This window comes from Macaca fascicularis, chromosome 2, assembly GCF_037993035.2.
Source record: "Macaca fascicularis isolate 582-1 chromosome 2, T2T-MFA8v1.1".
Classification (NCBI taxonomy): Eukaryota; Metazoa; Chordata; class Mammalia; order Primates; family Cercopithecidae; genus Macaca; species Macaca fascicularis.
This window is the reverse complement of record NC_088376.1, coordinates 80,594,177-80,608,710: the sequence shown is the minus strand read 5'-3', so window position 1 is coordinate 80,608,710 and position 14,534 is coordinate 80,594,177. Positions and strand designations below refer to the sequence as shown.

At 35.5% G+C, this 14,534-nt stretch overlaps 1 protein-coding gene across 26 annotated transcripts in view; it reads left to right on the top strand.

The window, feature by feature from the left end:
* Positions 1 to 14,534, top strand: part of MECOM (MDS1 and EVI1 complex locus) — a 595,213-nt gene that overhangs the window by 561,394 nt on the left and 19,285 nt on the right. For 8 of the 26 annotated variants that reach the window (XM_005546315.5, XM_005546314.5, XM_074033743.1 and 5 more), the window contains 3 exons: positions 1,048 to 2,404; positions 4,895 to 4,982; positions 9,498 to 9,524. In XM_005546315.5, the coding sequence (XP_005546372.1) occupies positions 1,048 to 2,404; positions 4,895 to 4,982; positions 9,498 to 9,524 (1,472 nt within the window). The remainder of the gene's footprint in view (positions 1 to 1,047; positions 2,405 to 4,894; positions 4,983 to 9,497; positions 9,525 to 14,534) is intronic. The other 18 variants (XM_005546318.5, XM_005546317.5, XM_074033747.1 and 15 more) reach the window with 3 other exon arrangements.

The window sequence follows — 14,534 nt, the reverse complement described above, 5'->3', positions numbered from 1 at the left end:
TCTTAAAATATACTTGGCTATAGTATAGTGGCACATGTGTGAGGAGGGAGATTCTACTTTACTGGCAAATTCTTGGTGAAGAAACATATTTCACAGCTGCACCCAATGCTGTGCCCTTCTTTCTGGATTAGAGCTTTCACAGTACTCTCCCCGACTGACCATAGCTGGCTATCACACACTGGAGTCAAACCTGAGATAACCAGTGTAGATATGACAACAAGTGGACATGTTTCCCAAGGACGGGGGTTTCATAAATGCAGGAAGGTTAGCGCAACCACTGGTGTGAGGGGAAGTCAGAGGACGTGATCATAGTTCATGGGAACCAGCAATGCAGGATGGGCTACATTCAATTTAGTTTCCTTTGCAGGCTTAAAATAGAGCCATTGTAAATTATGTCAGTCTTTCTCAAATCATGAAAATGATTGTTAAAAAAAAGTCTCAGAATACACAATGTGCATTGTTGTGTGGCTTTGATGTGTGAATGATGAGAGCATATGATATAATACCAATTAAATAATAGCAGGGCAGTCACAGGCTTTTTCCCCAAGGGGAGAGGCAATAAAGGTGAAGTTTCTGGTTGAGGATGTTTTATTTTGTTTTGGTGCCTACAAAATAGAATTTTTAAGTACTCTAAAATTTGAAAGGGGTTCTTGTTATGTTTCAGACGTAATACATTTTAAGACTTTAATTTTCAACATTATATTAGTATAATAATTGTGTGGAGAATCAATGCATGATGGAATTTAACTTTCCATAAATATTTAAATACTCAAATATTATGCAAAATATTGCACAATGGGGGTGACAAAATATATATACCTATATATATGAAATATTTGTGCTGCCTCAAGACATTTGTCAGGTTGGTTGCCTTGCTTTGGAATCTAGTGAAATGGGGTTTTCTGTGTTTGGAGCACCCAGATTGGTGCCTCCAATGTCTTTTACTAGCTTCCTAATTGAAATTTTGAGTAAACCAATTGTGATATTTGCTAAATTCAGAAGCAATTGACATAAAGCCTGAGATTCTTTTTTGTTGTTTGCACACAGGTGAGGTCTGCCATAAATCCTATACTCAGTTTTCAAACCTTTGCCGTCATAAGCGCATGCATGCTGATTGCAGAACCCAAATCAAGTGCAAAGACTGTGGACAAATGTTCAGCACTACGTCTTCCTTAAATAAACACAGGAGGTTTTGTGAGGGCAAGAACCATTTTGCGGCAGGTGGATTTTTTGGCCAAGGCATTTCACTTCCTGGAACCCCAGCTATGGATAAAACGTCCATGGTTAATATGAGTCATGCCAACCCGGGCCTTGCTGACTATTTTGGCGCCAATAGGCATCCTGCTGGTCTTACCTTTCCAACAGCTCCTGGATTTTCTTTTAGCTTCCCTGGTCTGTTTCCTTCCGGCTTGTACCACAGGCCTCCTTTGATACCTGCTAGTTCTCCTGTTAAAGGACTATCAAGTACTGAACAGACAAACAAAAGTCAAAGTCCCCTCATGACACATCCTCAGATACTGCCAGCTACACAGGATATTTTGAAGGCACTATCTAAACACCCATCTGTAGGGGACAATAAGCCAGTGGAGCTCCAGCCCGAGAGGTCCTCTGAAGAGAGGCCCCTTGAGAAAATCAGTGACCAGTCAGAGAGTAGTGACCTTGATGATGTCAGTACACCAAGTGGCAGTGACCTGGAAACAACCTCGGGCTCTGATCTGGAAAGTGACATTGAAAGTGATAAAGAGAAATTTAAAGAAAATGGTAAAATGTTCAAAGACAAAGTAAGCCCTCTTCAGAATCTGGCTTCAATAAATAATAAGAAAGAATACAGCAATCATTCCATTTTCTCACCATCTTTAGAGGAGCAGACTGCGGTGTCAGGAGCTGTGAATGATTCTATAAAGGCTATTGCTTCTATTGCTGAAAAATACTTTGGTTCAACAGGACTGGTGGGGCTGCAAGACAAAAAAGTTGGAGCTTTACCTTACCCTTCCATGTTTCCCCTCCCGTTTTTTCCAGCATTCTCTCAATCAATGTACCCATTTCCTGATAGAGACTTGAGATCGTTACCTTTGAAAATGGAACCCCAATCACCAGGTGAAGTAAAGAAACTGCAGAAGGGCAGCTCTGAGTCCCCCTTTGATCTCACCACTAAACGAAAAGATGAGAAGCCCTTGACTCCAGTCCCCTCCAAGCCTCCAGTGACGCCTGCCACAAGCCAAGACCAGCCCCTGGATCTAAGTATGGGCAGTAGGAGTAGAGCCAGTGGGACAAAGTTGACTGAGCCTCGAAAAAACCACGTGTTTGGGGAAAAAAAAGGAAGCAATGTCGAATCAAGACCTGCTTCAGATGGTTCCTTGCAGCATGCAAGACCCACTCCTTTCTTTATGGACCCTATTTACAGGTAAGCGTGTATGGGAGATGACAAAATATGAACAGATGTATGAAAGGTGTTATTTACACTGTAAAGTGATGGCTTTTTAACACGTCATTTTTACTATTATTATAAAACAGAGTGAAGTTGTTTGATCTAGTGAACTCATTTTTTATTCTGAAAGTTGGATCATTCTGTTTGAACGTATTTTTAGATGTTTCTGAAGTTGGGGGTTTGGAATAGGACTACAGAATTTTTTTCCCTTGACAATAAATTTATTTTTAAACACTTTATTTGGAGTGGAAAATATGGGAAAATCATATTTAAAGTAAATTGTCAAGTGGCAGAAGAATGAGGATCCTGAAGGATTAATGAAAATATACGTGGGTACTAAAATGGGTCAGGTTCTTTGGAATACGGGGGGATACATAACAGCAAGAGTCCACTCTTTGTTAACCTACCAACACATCCTTAATAAGGGCTGATCATATTGTTTCTAAATAAATCTCTCAGGAGCCCCCAAGTAAATGAAATATTAATCACGGAGTATGTTTTGTACATAATATGAGTAGTTGGCATAAAAAAAGGTCTCTGTTTAATAGCTTCATTATCCAGTTTCCTTTGATGTAGCAAAAAAATCTTGGGCTGAAACATACAAGTTTAATAAAAGATCTTTTTGGCAATATTCAGTAATATTCACTTGACCAAAGTGATTTAGTTTTAAAATACTAGTTTTCTTTAAATGGGTATGAATAATATGTTTGTTACATATTTTGAATATTACAAACATTTTCATATTTACTTTCTCATTCTAATCTTGAACATTGTCAAGAGTTCATGGAACATGTGGATAATTTTTTATTGAACTTATCTAACATTGGAGTATTTTCATATTTTGCCTAATTCTCTTTTGTGAAGAGGAAGTGTGCTATTATTTAATTCAACAGTATTTATCAAGTTAATATTACTTAATAGGTACTAGAGCTGCAAGTTCTTCTCACTTAAAACTCTTCTTCTATGTAAATTATCTATAATGCATTAACAAGGAAACACTGTCAGTGTGGAAAGGACTACCCTCATTTGAATATGATAAAGTATTATCAAAGGACAATACAAAATATCTCAGTCCTGTCAGTACCAATTTTGGTTACTCTTTAAAATTATTATATCTTAATTCCTTTGGCAGTCCTGTTACTAGAGAAGGAAAAAAAAGACAAACATGTCTTCCGTATTTTGTGTGTAGATTGTATGTCACACATTTCAGGTCAGGTCATATTTCCAACTCAGTGATGTGTCTCAGTCCTTTGTTAAGATAATTTTTCAGACTTTCCTTTTTATACCCTCTCAATAGCAACTGGCTTCCAATTCTTCCACACATCTCTTGCACTCATCCTCATCACCTACTAGCATTCCTCTTACTCACTGTGATCTCCAACATCTCTCTGGTGCTTGTCTCAATTAAGACCTAGGCCTGTCATTTTGCCAAACTCATGAAAGACCTAGAACCCAGTTTTAGTGGCAGACTTGGGTTGAAATCTCAGCCTTCTCGTGTCTGAGACTTTAAACAAATCCATAAAATGGATATAACATCACCTACTTCAATAAGTGAAATAATATATGCAACACACATATATCACATATATAATATCAATAAGTGGTAGCTATTTTATTCTGCTTTAAGAGTGCATACATCTAAAAGTATTTTTAATTACCAAGTTGGTAAAAGGAATTAATTCAATATAGATGTATTATTTCCCTATGTGCTTAATACAAAATAGGATGGCAAACATTTCTAAAGCAGAAGGGATATATAGGTAAGTTTTATGTGTCTCTCTCTATCTTCAGAAAGCTCCCCATTCTCTTCTCACCACACCCATCCTATCTGCCTGCTTTCTTTATCAGCAGTGGCATCCAAAGAGCATATATGTTCTCTCTCTGAATATATATTAAATATAATTTACATAAAATATTTATATATTAATATATTATGCTATACATTTAAATAGAAATATATATTGAGAGAGAGAGAACCTCAAAGAGTGGCTAGCAGTGTATATGCTTGGAAATGCCCTTACTATTATTGACAAATATGGAAGGAATAGAGTGCATATTTGGGAGAACACCTTCTTGGTAGAAAATGGCTCTAGTATTCAAAATCAGCCTTGACCTCATGATTTCAAAATCATCAAGCATTCTTGTCTACATTTGGAATGGAAAGGTACTGAATTTGTGACAAATGCCTCTAATTTAGTGACTCCTCATTTTTCACATTTTCTCATTATTCTTATTCCTAGTCATTCAGTAGGGTTTTTCCATTATAAATAGGATCCTCTCTCCTTAAGTACCTGGGAGTGTCACGAGTAATCTCCAAGAACTGGACAGATGTCTTTATGTTTTTATGAGTGTGCTTCCCAGAAACCTACCATTGGCTTTATTGGTAGATGCTTTAAATGTCAGTGATTATGCAGTGATTGATATGTGAAACTGATTCATCTCCAAAATCTAATTTTAACCTTTCAGAGTAGAGAAAAGAAAACTAACTGACCCACTTGAAGCTTTAAAAGAGAAATACTTGAGGCCTTCTCCAGGATTCTTGTTTCACCCACAAGTAAGTATTTCGGATTTGAGATTTCCAGCTTGTAAACTAACTTGTTGATCCTGAAAAGCAGGTGCAATGAAATGAAAGATATCTTGAGAACATTAGGATTTCCTATGACGCTGGTGTGGAAGAACACAGGAAATTCTAGCAGAATTAAAACCCAAGCTCTTTAAAGAAAAATTAGTTAATATATGTGTAAAGATAACATGGTTCCAGTGTTAAATGATTGTCTGCTATTAACTGTTTATTGAGTTAAAGTGCATTTTGGAGTGAGCAGGACTCAGTTAAGAAAATAAATATCCAAGGTGTGCTTTGTGTGTGGTGGTTGCTGATACTGAGAAATAGATCATACTGTGACTCGTCCCAAACTCGTGAAGGTCATTCTTGTTCTTTTAGAGCTTAGATAAAAACAGGAAATGAGTCTACCTGACAAGTTGTTACCACAGAGGGTGAAGGAATTTATCTAGAGACCACTGAGCATTCCAGCAAAGCTCTGTAATTGCACAAGAATTCACCACAATGCAAAGTGCTATTTGCTGAATAGAGTTGTGTTCATTTATCAAAATATATACAGTCTATCATTGCAAGGAAAATACAAAGCAGTACTATCTCTAATTGGTTCATCCTAAAGTCCTTATACATTGAGTAATTTTAAAAAATGGGTTTACATATCAACCACCATCTGGAAAATCATACTGAAAGAACAAATGCGGTATATAAACATCTTGAATATGGTTTCTTAATTTAAAATTTATTTTACTTTTGTTTAAAGGATGCAAGCTCTGGTCTTTATAGATAGCAACATTTTAATGAAACTTCTTAAAAACAGAGTAAACTAATTTGTTTTGTTGCAATATGTTCAAACAAAAAATGATGGTTCTCTAATAAAATCAGGGGGTTTATGCCAGCTGTCTTATGGAGAGCTATGAGGCAATTAAATGAATTAAATAAAGATAATGGGATATGATTCTTTTTCCTTTTCCTTTCTGTTACCTCTTTTACACTTTTTCAAGTATCTTTCCAGAGTCCTGAATAAAGAGTATGAGAGTTGTAACACAATCTTCTGGGTTAGTTGGATAAATCTACTACTGCTAAAGAACGCTCACTCCCTTTCAAAATGAGATAATATATGGTTTAGCAGTAAAAGTTTTAGAAACATTCCAGTTAGTATTAATTTTATATAGGAAGATTAAAGAATGTTATTCACATAATTACTTTATGGAAAAGAAGTAAGTTATAAAACAGTTAATGTTTATCAGGACTATATTTTATATTTAGACTGATCTAAGTAGTACTTGTAAAGTTTCATAGGCTAATAAACTGGAATGTAGCACATATTTTGTGTCAGATGTTGTACAAAAAGTACATCTCTCCTAATAGCTTCCTGTATAATTTTAAGTAAATACGTATGAGGATATAATATTCATATATGCATTAATGTCATAATAATTAATTACAGTAATCATGATTTTCATGTTCTGATCATCTTTACAATTTAGTAATTAACCATTTCAAAATTGAGTGCTACGGGTACATAATAGAATGGAGAAAAACCAAAACAGGGACTCAGTGTCTTTTAGCATCTTAGTCTACCTGGCTCTTAGTTTTCCTGTTTGTAGAATGAGAGAGTTGGGTGTAAGGTTTCTATCCACTTTGAAATTCAAAGATGTTTTGCTAACCACGGTAAATTTACCATTTCATAAGATGGGGAGTTTTGTCAACCATTAATTCTGTATGAATTTGCAGCTGTTAGCAATATAGTAGGTATATATTTTAAAATTATAAGAGAGCAGATTATATTTTAATATTCCCAAATTAATTAAGGATCACAAAAGATGAGGCATGTGTCCAGGGCTTCGAGCATAGCAGTCATTCCTCAGATCTTCACAAACACACCTGTGGGAGCGCAGTGGCAGTGTTTTCCTCCTGCACCAGAATGTCACGTCTTGGTATAAGGGACTCCCTATTGCTGTATGTTGATATTAGAACAGGACCCAAGAGTGATGATCAAAATACTTAAAACCTGATGTGTCATGAATACCCACCAATCAGAATGGATTTCTGCCATTCTGGAGCAGGATACTGGAGGCTCTTGCTGCACCAACTGCCAATGTTTTATTCGCTGGATAGTGGGACTATCTGAGGGGTGTTTGGGAAAGAGGCCAGGGAAGCAGGGGAACATTTAGAGTGCTTAGGGCAAAGGCTATTTACCAACTGTTACAGAAATATTTCATTGTTTTTATAACCATCATGACTGTTTTCGTGTGTCATGCTATATATAGCTGGGATACAAGCTGGGATACAGACAAGCCCTCTTCCTCTTTAATCAAGTCTTACCCTTCCCAGCGTAGCTGGAAGAGTTGGAATTTGTGTACACCCCATATTTAGCATTGTGCTTGGCATGTGGAAGGACCTAAATGAGGAAGAGCTCTTATTAGTGGGTGCAAAAACATTTTATTATAAATATAAAGGGATGTTATTAAAACACCCTCCTCTCATCCCCTGCCCAATTTCTTTGCCAGGGCCATGCCATGTACTAGGAGTACTTGAAAAGATGCTTATTGTATTCTTGGCATGACCTCACTGCAGAAGTAAAGGGGGCACAGATCAAGGAGCCAAAGCAGAATGACTTGCTTCTGTTCTCAGTGCTTGTTATGATTTCATAGCTAATGTGCTCGCATAAAATTGTTCATTGCTGTATTTTCCATTTAAGTATATTAGAGCAAATCACATGGATTCTCTCAGCTTCTGGATCGTCATTTCAAAATGGGAATAATATCTGCCCTATCTATTTCTTAGGGTTGTCATAGTAATAAAGGGGTATCACATTCTCAATGTTTTAGGAAAAAGAAATAAGGATGCTTCATAGTGGTATTCTCTGGGCAAGTCTAGTTTTACAATTTTTGTATATCTTTATATTGTTCTCAGCATATCCCTTCCCATTCCATAATTCCTAGTCAGTGATAAGTGAACACCTCGGTAAATAAAAATCTACTGAATTTTATTGAAAGATTATTAGGCTATATTACTGCCTTTTGGAATAATATGTGTTTTAAAAATTCTGTCAAAAATACTTAGAAGATACATGAGTACATACATCAAAATTAAAAGATAAATGCCGAGGGTCTCAAGTCTTCTCTTAGTTCAATTCTTGAAGAAGCATGTTTGCTCTATCAGACCAGGTGAGAACTATTTAGTCCTCTAGTTTTCTTTTACAAATCAGTTAGTTTACTCTAAGGGAGAAATAAGCATAGTAGAGGCTTTCTCTGCATATGTGGTTGAAAATTATTTATGGTCACTATAATTTTGAAAAGGAGTTGAATGGCCACAAATAGGTCAGATGCAGGGAATGTTATTACTGTGTGACCTCTGAATGTCCATTTCATTTATTCCTATTTTGGATCCTTTGCATTCACGTTGATAGCCCATTTGAACGTCCATGGAAGTCATTTGTCAATTACACTATTGTAAAAGTGGCTATTATTCCTTGGTTTGATGTTTCTATACTTTTAATATTGTTTTTGGTTATTTGCACATTTTATTTGCAAATGTTTGGCTTTGAATACATCTGCAACAGACTCTTTTTTTGCTTCCATTTCTGTCCTTTCTTCATTCTTTTATATTTTCTTTCTTTTAAATTGGCTGATTATCCTGCTACTACATTCCAAGGAACTGAGGAGACAGTCTTTTCCTAAGTTATAATATGTGAAAAATCACTTAAATCTTCTGTTCTTCATGTTCTATTTTGCTTTCAACAAGTGTTTCTTATGGTTAGATTTCTTCTGCAATCAAGTTTTCATCCTTTAAAAACTACGTATCTTCCTTAATAAAGACACCACAATGTATATAAGCAAAATATATATCTCCTTTAACCAAGCAAAATGATATTTTAAACTTTTGTGTCTCCTGGAAGAGCTTCTAACCCACTAAAGGTTTTCCCAGTGAATCTTGTCATAAATTGTCATTAAGCTAGAACTTTTTAGTTTTCCATTAACATTCTTAACTGTTCTGACTACTGATGGTCTGAGTCCTATACTAATAAAAATCAAGTAGTGAATTTCCAAGTACATTATCCTTTGATTATCCTTTTGTTATTCAGTGATTCATATTTGAGTAAATATATTTTCTTTGTTATTAACATTATAAAAATGCAAGAGATTGGATTTTTACAGGAAATGGCTTAATTTTTAGCTATTAGAATAAATTTAGGGATATTGTTTTATAGCAAGTAGTAATTAATAAAAAGGAAGCATGTGCTTTGCTGTAAGATTCTCTAGTAGGTAGCGTTTAGCTTTCTTGTAATAATGAACCTTGATTCAAACATTTCATTCAGGTAAATAGAGGAAATTCAACAGTGTTATAAAAATATTTAATTTTTATGTCCAAAGCTTTTACTCAAGGTACAGTTACATGATAAGCAAAAACTACTAATTTAGTACAAATGTTAATTTCTCAAAGGATAGATTGCAATAAAGATACCAACACAGAAGTAATTTTTTGTTTTTGTTTCAATTTTGCTCCCAGTTCCAACTGCCTGATCAGAGAACTTGGGTAAGTTTCCTACTTATATTTTTGACTAAAGTGATGTAGCATTAAAAAGAAAACAACTTAACATTCTAAATTGCTGTACAGACATAAAGAATTCTGAACTCCTTTCCATTACATGATATGGCTCCAGCAGATAGTTGACCTGCTTTCTCAAGCTGCATTCTTTCAGTTATAATTGGGCATTTAGTGAGCCAGAAATTGTTTACAGAATGATTTTATTCGATAAATCCGATCCATTCCACATAATTATACCTTGATATGGAACTCTTTCTGGACACCTGGGAACACGCTGTTAAACGAGGCTTCGAAATGGGTCACTAAGTGAAAACAACCATTATTTGGTGGAGCCTGTATCAGCATGTAAAGATGCTTTTGATAAAGCCTTCTAAAGGATAAAACCTGAACTTGTGTGTAGATACAGGCTGACATGGGAATTCACATCCATATATCCCAGGGCAGAAATTGGTTCTGGCTATTTAAAGATATAAAACTAAATGTTTACAAATCCATATGTAACTAGTGAATGGATCTTTTAGCATCTAGTCTCACTTCCTTGACTTTCAGTTACTACTTCCAGATACAGTCAGTTTCAGTTAATAATATTAGGGGATAGCTTTATTTTTTATTGTGGAAGATACTCAGGATACAAAGAATACTGCTTATTTAGTTTTTACCCCCAAATAAAACTCGGTCAGTGGAAATAACATATAGTTAAAAATATTCTCTAAGTATATGTGTTTCTGTTTCTCTTTTTCACTGAAAATTATTCTGATTTCTGATGAATGGGCAAAATCTTGGGATATAGTTCAGCTGTCCTTTTAAAGTCACTGGATAATTATATATAAACTTAGTTGAAGCATTTTAGCACTAACCTGTTTCCTCTATTTGATGTTAGTTTTTCTTTACCAGAAATTTCTTCATTTTATCTCTTTTGTGGAATATGTAAAATTGTGATTTTTCTCATTCTGATAGACTTTTAAGGTTTAAGTTTATTTCAAAAGTATACAAATATTTATGGAGAGAGAGGGAGAGAGATCAACCCGCTAACTTAGGCAAAGTTGTGCAATAGATGAGGTTGTTTTCTGATTATCCTGGCCGGCATTTCCAGTCTTCTTCCTTTGCATTTCCTGCTAGAGATCTGTCTTGAGTATTGTGCCTCATGGTCCTCATCTTTTCTAAGGTACAGTATGATTTTGACAATAGCTCTGTTGTTAGCTGGTTGAAGCTTAAGGTGTTGACCCCCTACATATATGGCCAAAGATTGTGCCAACTTACAAAGGCAATATAGATTTTAAGTTAAACTACCTTTTCTTACAATACAACAGCATAGTGATTGCTGTTGCAATGCTTTGAAACATTCCCATTCCATTGAGTCACAGGTTTTTTGGAGATGTGACTTACATTTGTATTATAAAACAGATATTAGTAGGGAATATTAAAGATACATGTTTATAATTTTTAGTGGTAAATAAATCTCTATGTTGATTGTTTGTAACACAAAGGATACATGCTTGGGGGGATGAATATTCCATTCTCCATGATGTGATTATTTCACATTGTATGCCTGTGTGAAAACATCTCATGTATCCCACAGATATATACACCTACAATGTACCACAAAAAATAAAGAAAAAACTAAGTGATTTCATAATCATGACTGCTGAATGTGATACATGGAGTGAGATAACCACAAAATAGGAATATTTACTTCTCCCCCATATGACCATGATTTTGAGATTTCTCAAGATTATCAAGTGAATAAATATAGAAAACTACCAAATCTACAAACTTTCCCATCATAAGTTATTTATGAAAAGTTAATTATTTTATGATAAAGTCATGTGTAATCTAATTTGTAAAACATTGAGTCACATGATTAATGGTGTTGTTGGACATATCATTTCATATAATCAGGTTGTCACTTTAATAGTTTTAATGAGAAACCTTTTTATGTCATCAGTTATTGGCTGCCAGATAATAAATGTTAAGTTAAGTGCTTAGGACCCAGTTGATAATATCTTGCCTGCTGAAATGTTTTCAAAAATACTAACTTTATTTGACTAGAGAGATAGCTACATTTTTTGGTAGAAGCTAGGGAATTGTGTCTAAATATTAGTTTGCGTCAGTATAAAGTTAATAGCCTCTTGGGGACTGGAACAGGGTGAAATGACTTCCTCTTCCAGACATCTGGCTGCAGATAACATCAACTATTATATATGTAAATAAAAATTACTGTTCCATAGGAAAAAACTGTCATTTACTGATCTTAGATTAGCCTATGACATTAATGAATCACAGGGTAATATATTTTTAAAATATATGATCTAACTTTTACCCCTTTGATTTCCCCATTCTCAGCAAATTTCTTATTCATCATAGTAGATATTGCTCTTCTCATTTGATTTTTTCATAATTTAAAAACATATAGCTAGATTCTGTTCCATTTATTCCAATTTATCTTGATTTTTAAAATTTAAAATTAATCTCAAAACTTACTATTTCTCCTGCAAAAAGTGTGTTACTTTTGGAGGAACATCACGTGAGTCAGACCAGCCAGCAAGAGAAAGTTGGGGTTTTGATCTGTACACTCAATAGAGCTCGTGTTAATCCAATACCTTAATCATAGGTATTGACTAGGACTGATGATGGTCACAGAACTGCCGAGTTACCCCAACTAGCAGATGTCTGAGTCACTTCTGTTTATCTTAATGTGGAAACTTATTCTTTTCAACTGAGGTCAAGTGCTGTAAGAGCAAATATTAGGAAGATGAAAAGAAGGATTCAACGAAGGCTTTTATGTTGCTTCAGTGGTTGCTGGCTGGGCAGAAAATGTTTTGCGTACGTGTGTATGTGTGTTAACAGTTACCCTCAGCTTGCTTCCCATCTTCTTTCCTTCCCTTTCCCCACTCCAATTTAATCCTCTTTTCATTTGACACCGGAAGCCAAAGGTGGGGGCGGCTTGTAAGACACTTGCATAACCCTTATTCTTTTTCCTATTACCTTTAAGAATGTCATTATTTAGCCATCAAGCCCATAATCTATTTTCTTGTTTCTTGATGGTTTTCCCAAATCGAAACAGTTTGAGGAAAAATAATCACAGTGATCTTTCTTCAAAAGGAGCTAGCTATTAGCAGCTACTAACGCAAGACACATTTCTCAACAGCCAATTGCTCTCAAATAACTTGAAGGACTTGTAGTTTATGTGTGCTGAAGATGAAAGCCGAGAATAATAGTCATGAGTAAGCTATTTTCCATATAAAAGGAAACGTGTTTCTATAAGATGTTTTGTTGCAGGAATCTGAGTATGTCAGCAGGATGGACACTCGAATGATTTAAAACCACTAGATAATGAACTTTTACTTAAATATTAAATGTACCTAAATAAAACATTTATAATCACTACCCGTGCACTAACTGTTCTTCCCAATAAATGTGTGTGATCATGACCCTTATCCATGCTTGTTAATAGTGCTAATCAGTTTGAAGGCCAGAGGTCATTTTTCACTCAGAAAACTTATCTCTTGCTTTCTTGCTGGGTGGAATCTCAAAATGATTTTCTACAAGGAACAATTAGAAGGAAGAAATGCAAATACAAGAGTATCATAAAATATTTCTGGATTGATTTTTTAATAAAGAAATCCAAAGTAACATGGACATGCTAATGCTCTGTCTAGAAGGGAATAATGACCGTGTTCTGCAGAGACAGAACTTTCTCCAACCTCTGTGAGCAGCAGCATCATTCTATATCTCTGCCCTGTGATCAGTATGTGTCAAAATCCTTCATCGTGACAAATGTGCTGTCCACTTGCATCTGTGGAGAATGTTTTAGCAGCTGAGTGATTATGAATCAAACCCCTGAGCTTATAGCCCTTACTGCCTCCCAATGCGTTCACATTTGTCGTCTGACAAGTAAATGTATCTTGACTTTCCTCTGAGATTTTTTTGTCCCGTGTTTGATGAAAGACATTTGGCAAATTGGCAGTAGTACCCTGTACATTGCAATTTGTAGCTAGCATTAGGAGTCCGGGCATGAAATGAGAGGGCAGGCTCCAGGATAAAGGGGAAAAAAAAGAGAACTAACTAGAACATGAATAGTCACTTGAAGAATCAAACACACAATATTCCTTTTGTGAGAAGAGATCATATTCAGGCCATGCTGTCAGATTTTGCTCTGCTTTAAGAAGTTGATGGTATTCTGTCCAGCTGGGTGTCCACAGAATGTATGTCTTGTTAATTTTTCCTTCTGAGTAGGAAATGTTGCCTTTTATTTTTAACTTGAGCTCATAAATTAGGCCTCCATCTCTGTCCTGCTGTCTCATTAGCAAAAGGATAGTTTCTTGGGTTGACCAGTTGTTTGAACTTGCAGTCATCATCTCAATTCTTATGTGTCTTCTGGTCGAGCATCACAGCTCTTTGAGAATTTTATATAATGTATATAGAATGCAAACACCTTTTAAAATAGCTTCTTGAGCTTTCTAATGGCACACTGCGCTGAGAATCAAATAAATAATGGGTGAGTTGATTTAACAGGATGGCCTGAAAGTTTGTTTTTCTACTTAAAAATTCAGTAATAAGCAGCTTCCAAATAAAATGTGAGTCCTGAGGAAAACCAACATGTTGAGAGGGTCAAAGGAAAGGGGAGAGTCCCTCTGGCTGTGGAGCTTAAGAATCAAGCTAAGGCTGGACACAGTAGCTTATGCCTATAATCCCAGCACTTTGGGAGACTGAAGCAGGTGGAAGGCTTGCTTGAGACCAGGAGTTCAAGACCAGCCTGTGCAACATAGTGAGACTCCATCTCTACAAAAAATTTTTTTAAAAACAGTGATCAAGCCAACTTTAAAAGTAAATGCCATCCTCTGCTTGTGACTCTCAAATAAGTGTGCAGGTGAACAAAAACTTGAAGATTATAAACAACAAAAATTAGATTATTAGGGGGGAGAATTAGGCAGGGATAGTTTTCTTTCAAGAATGTTTCTCTAAAAGCATGGTTACATGAACTACTCCCCCTGTCTT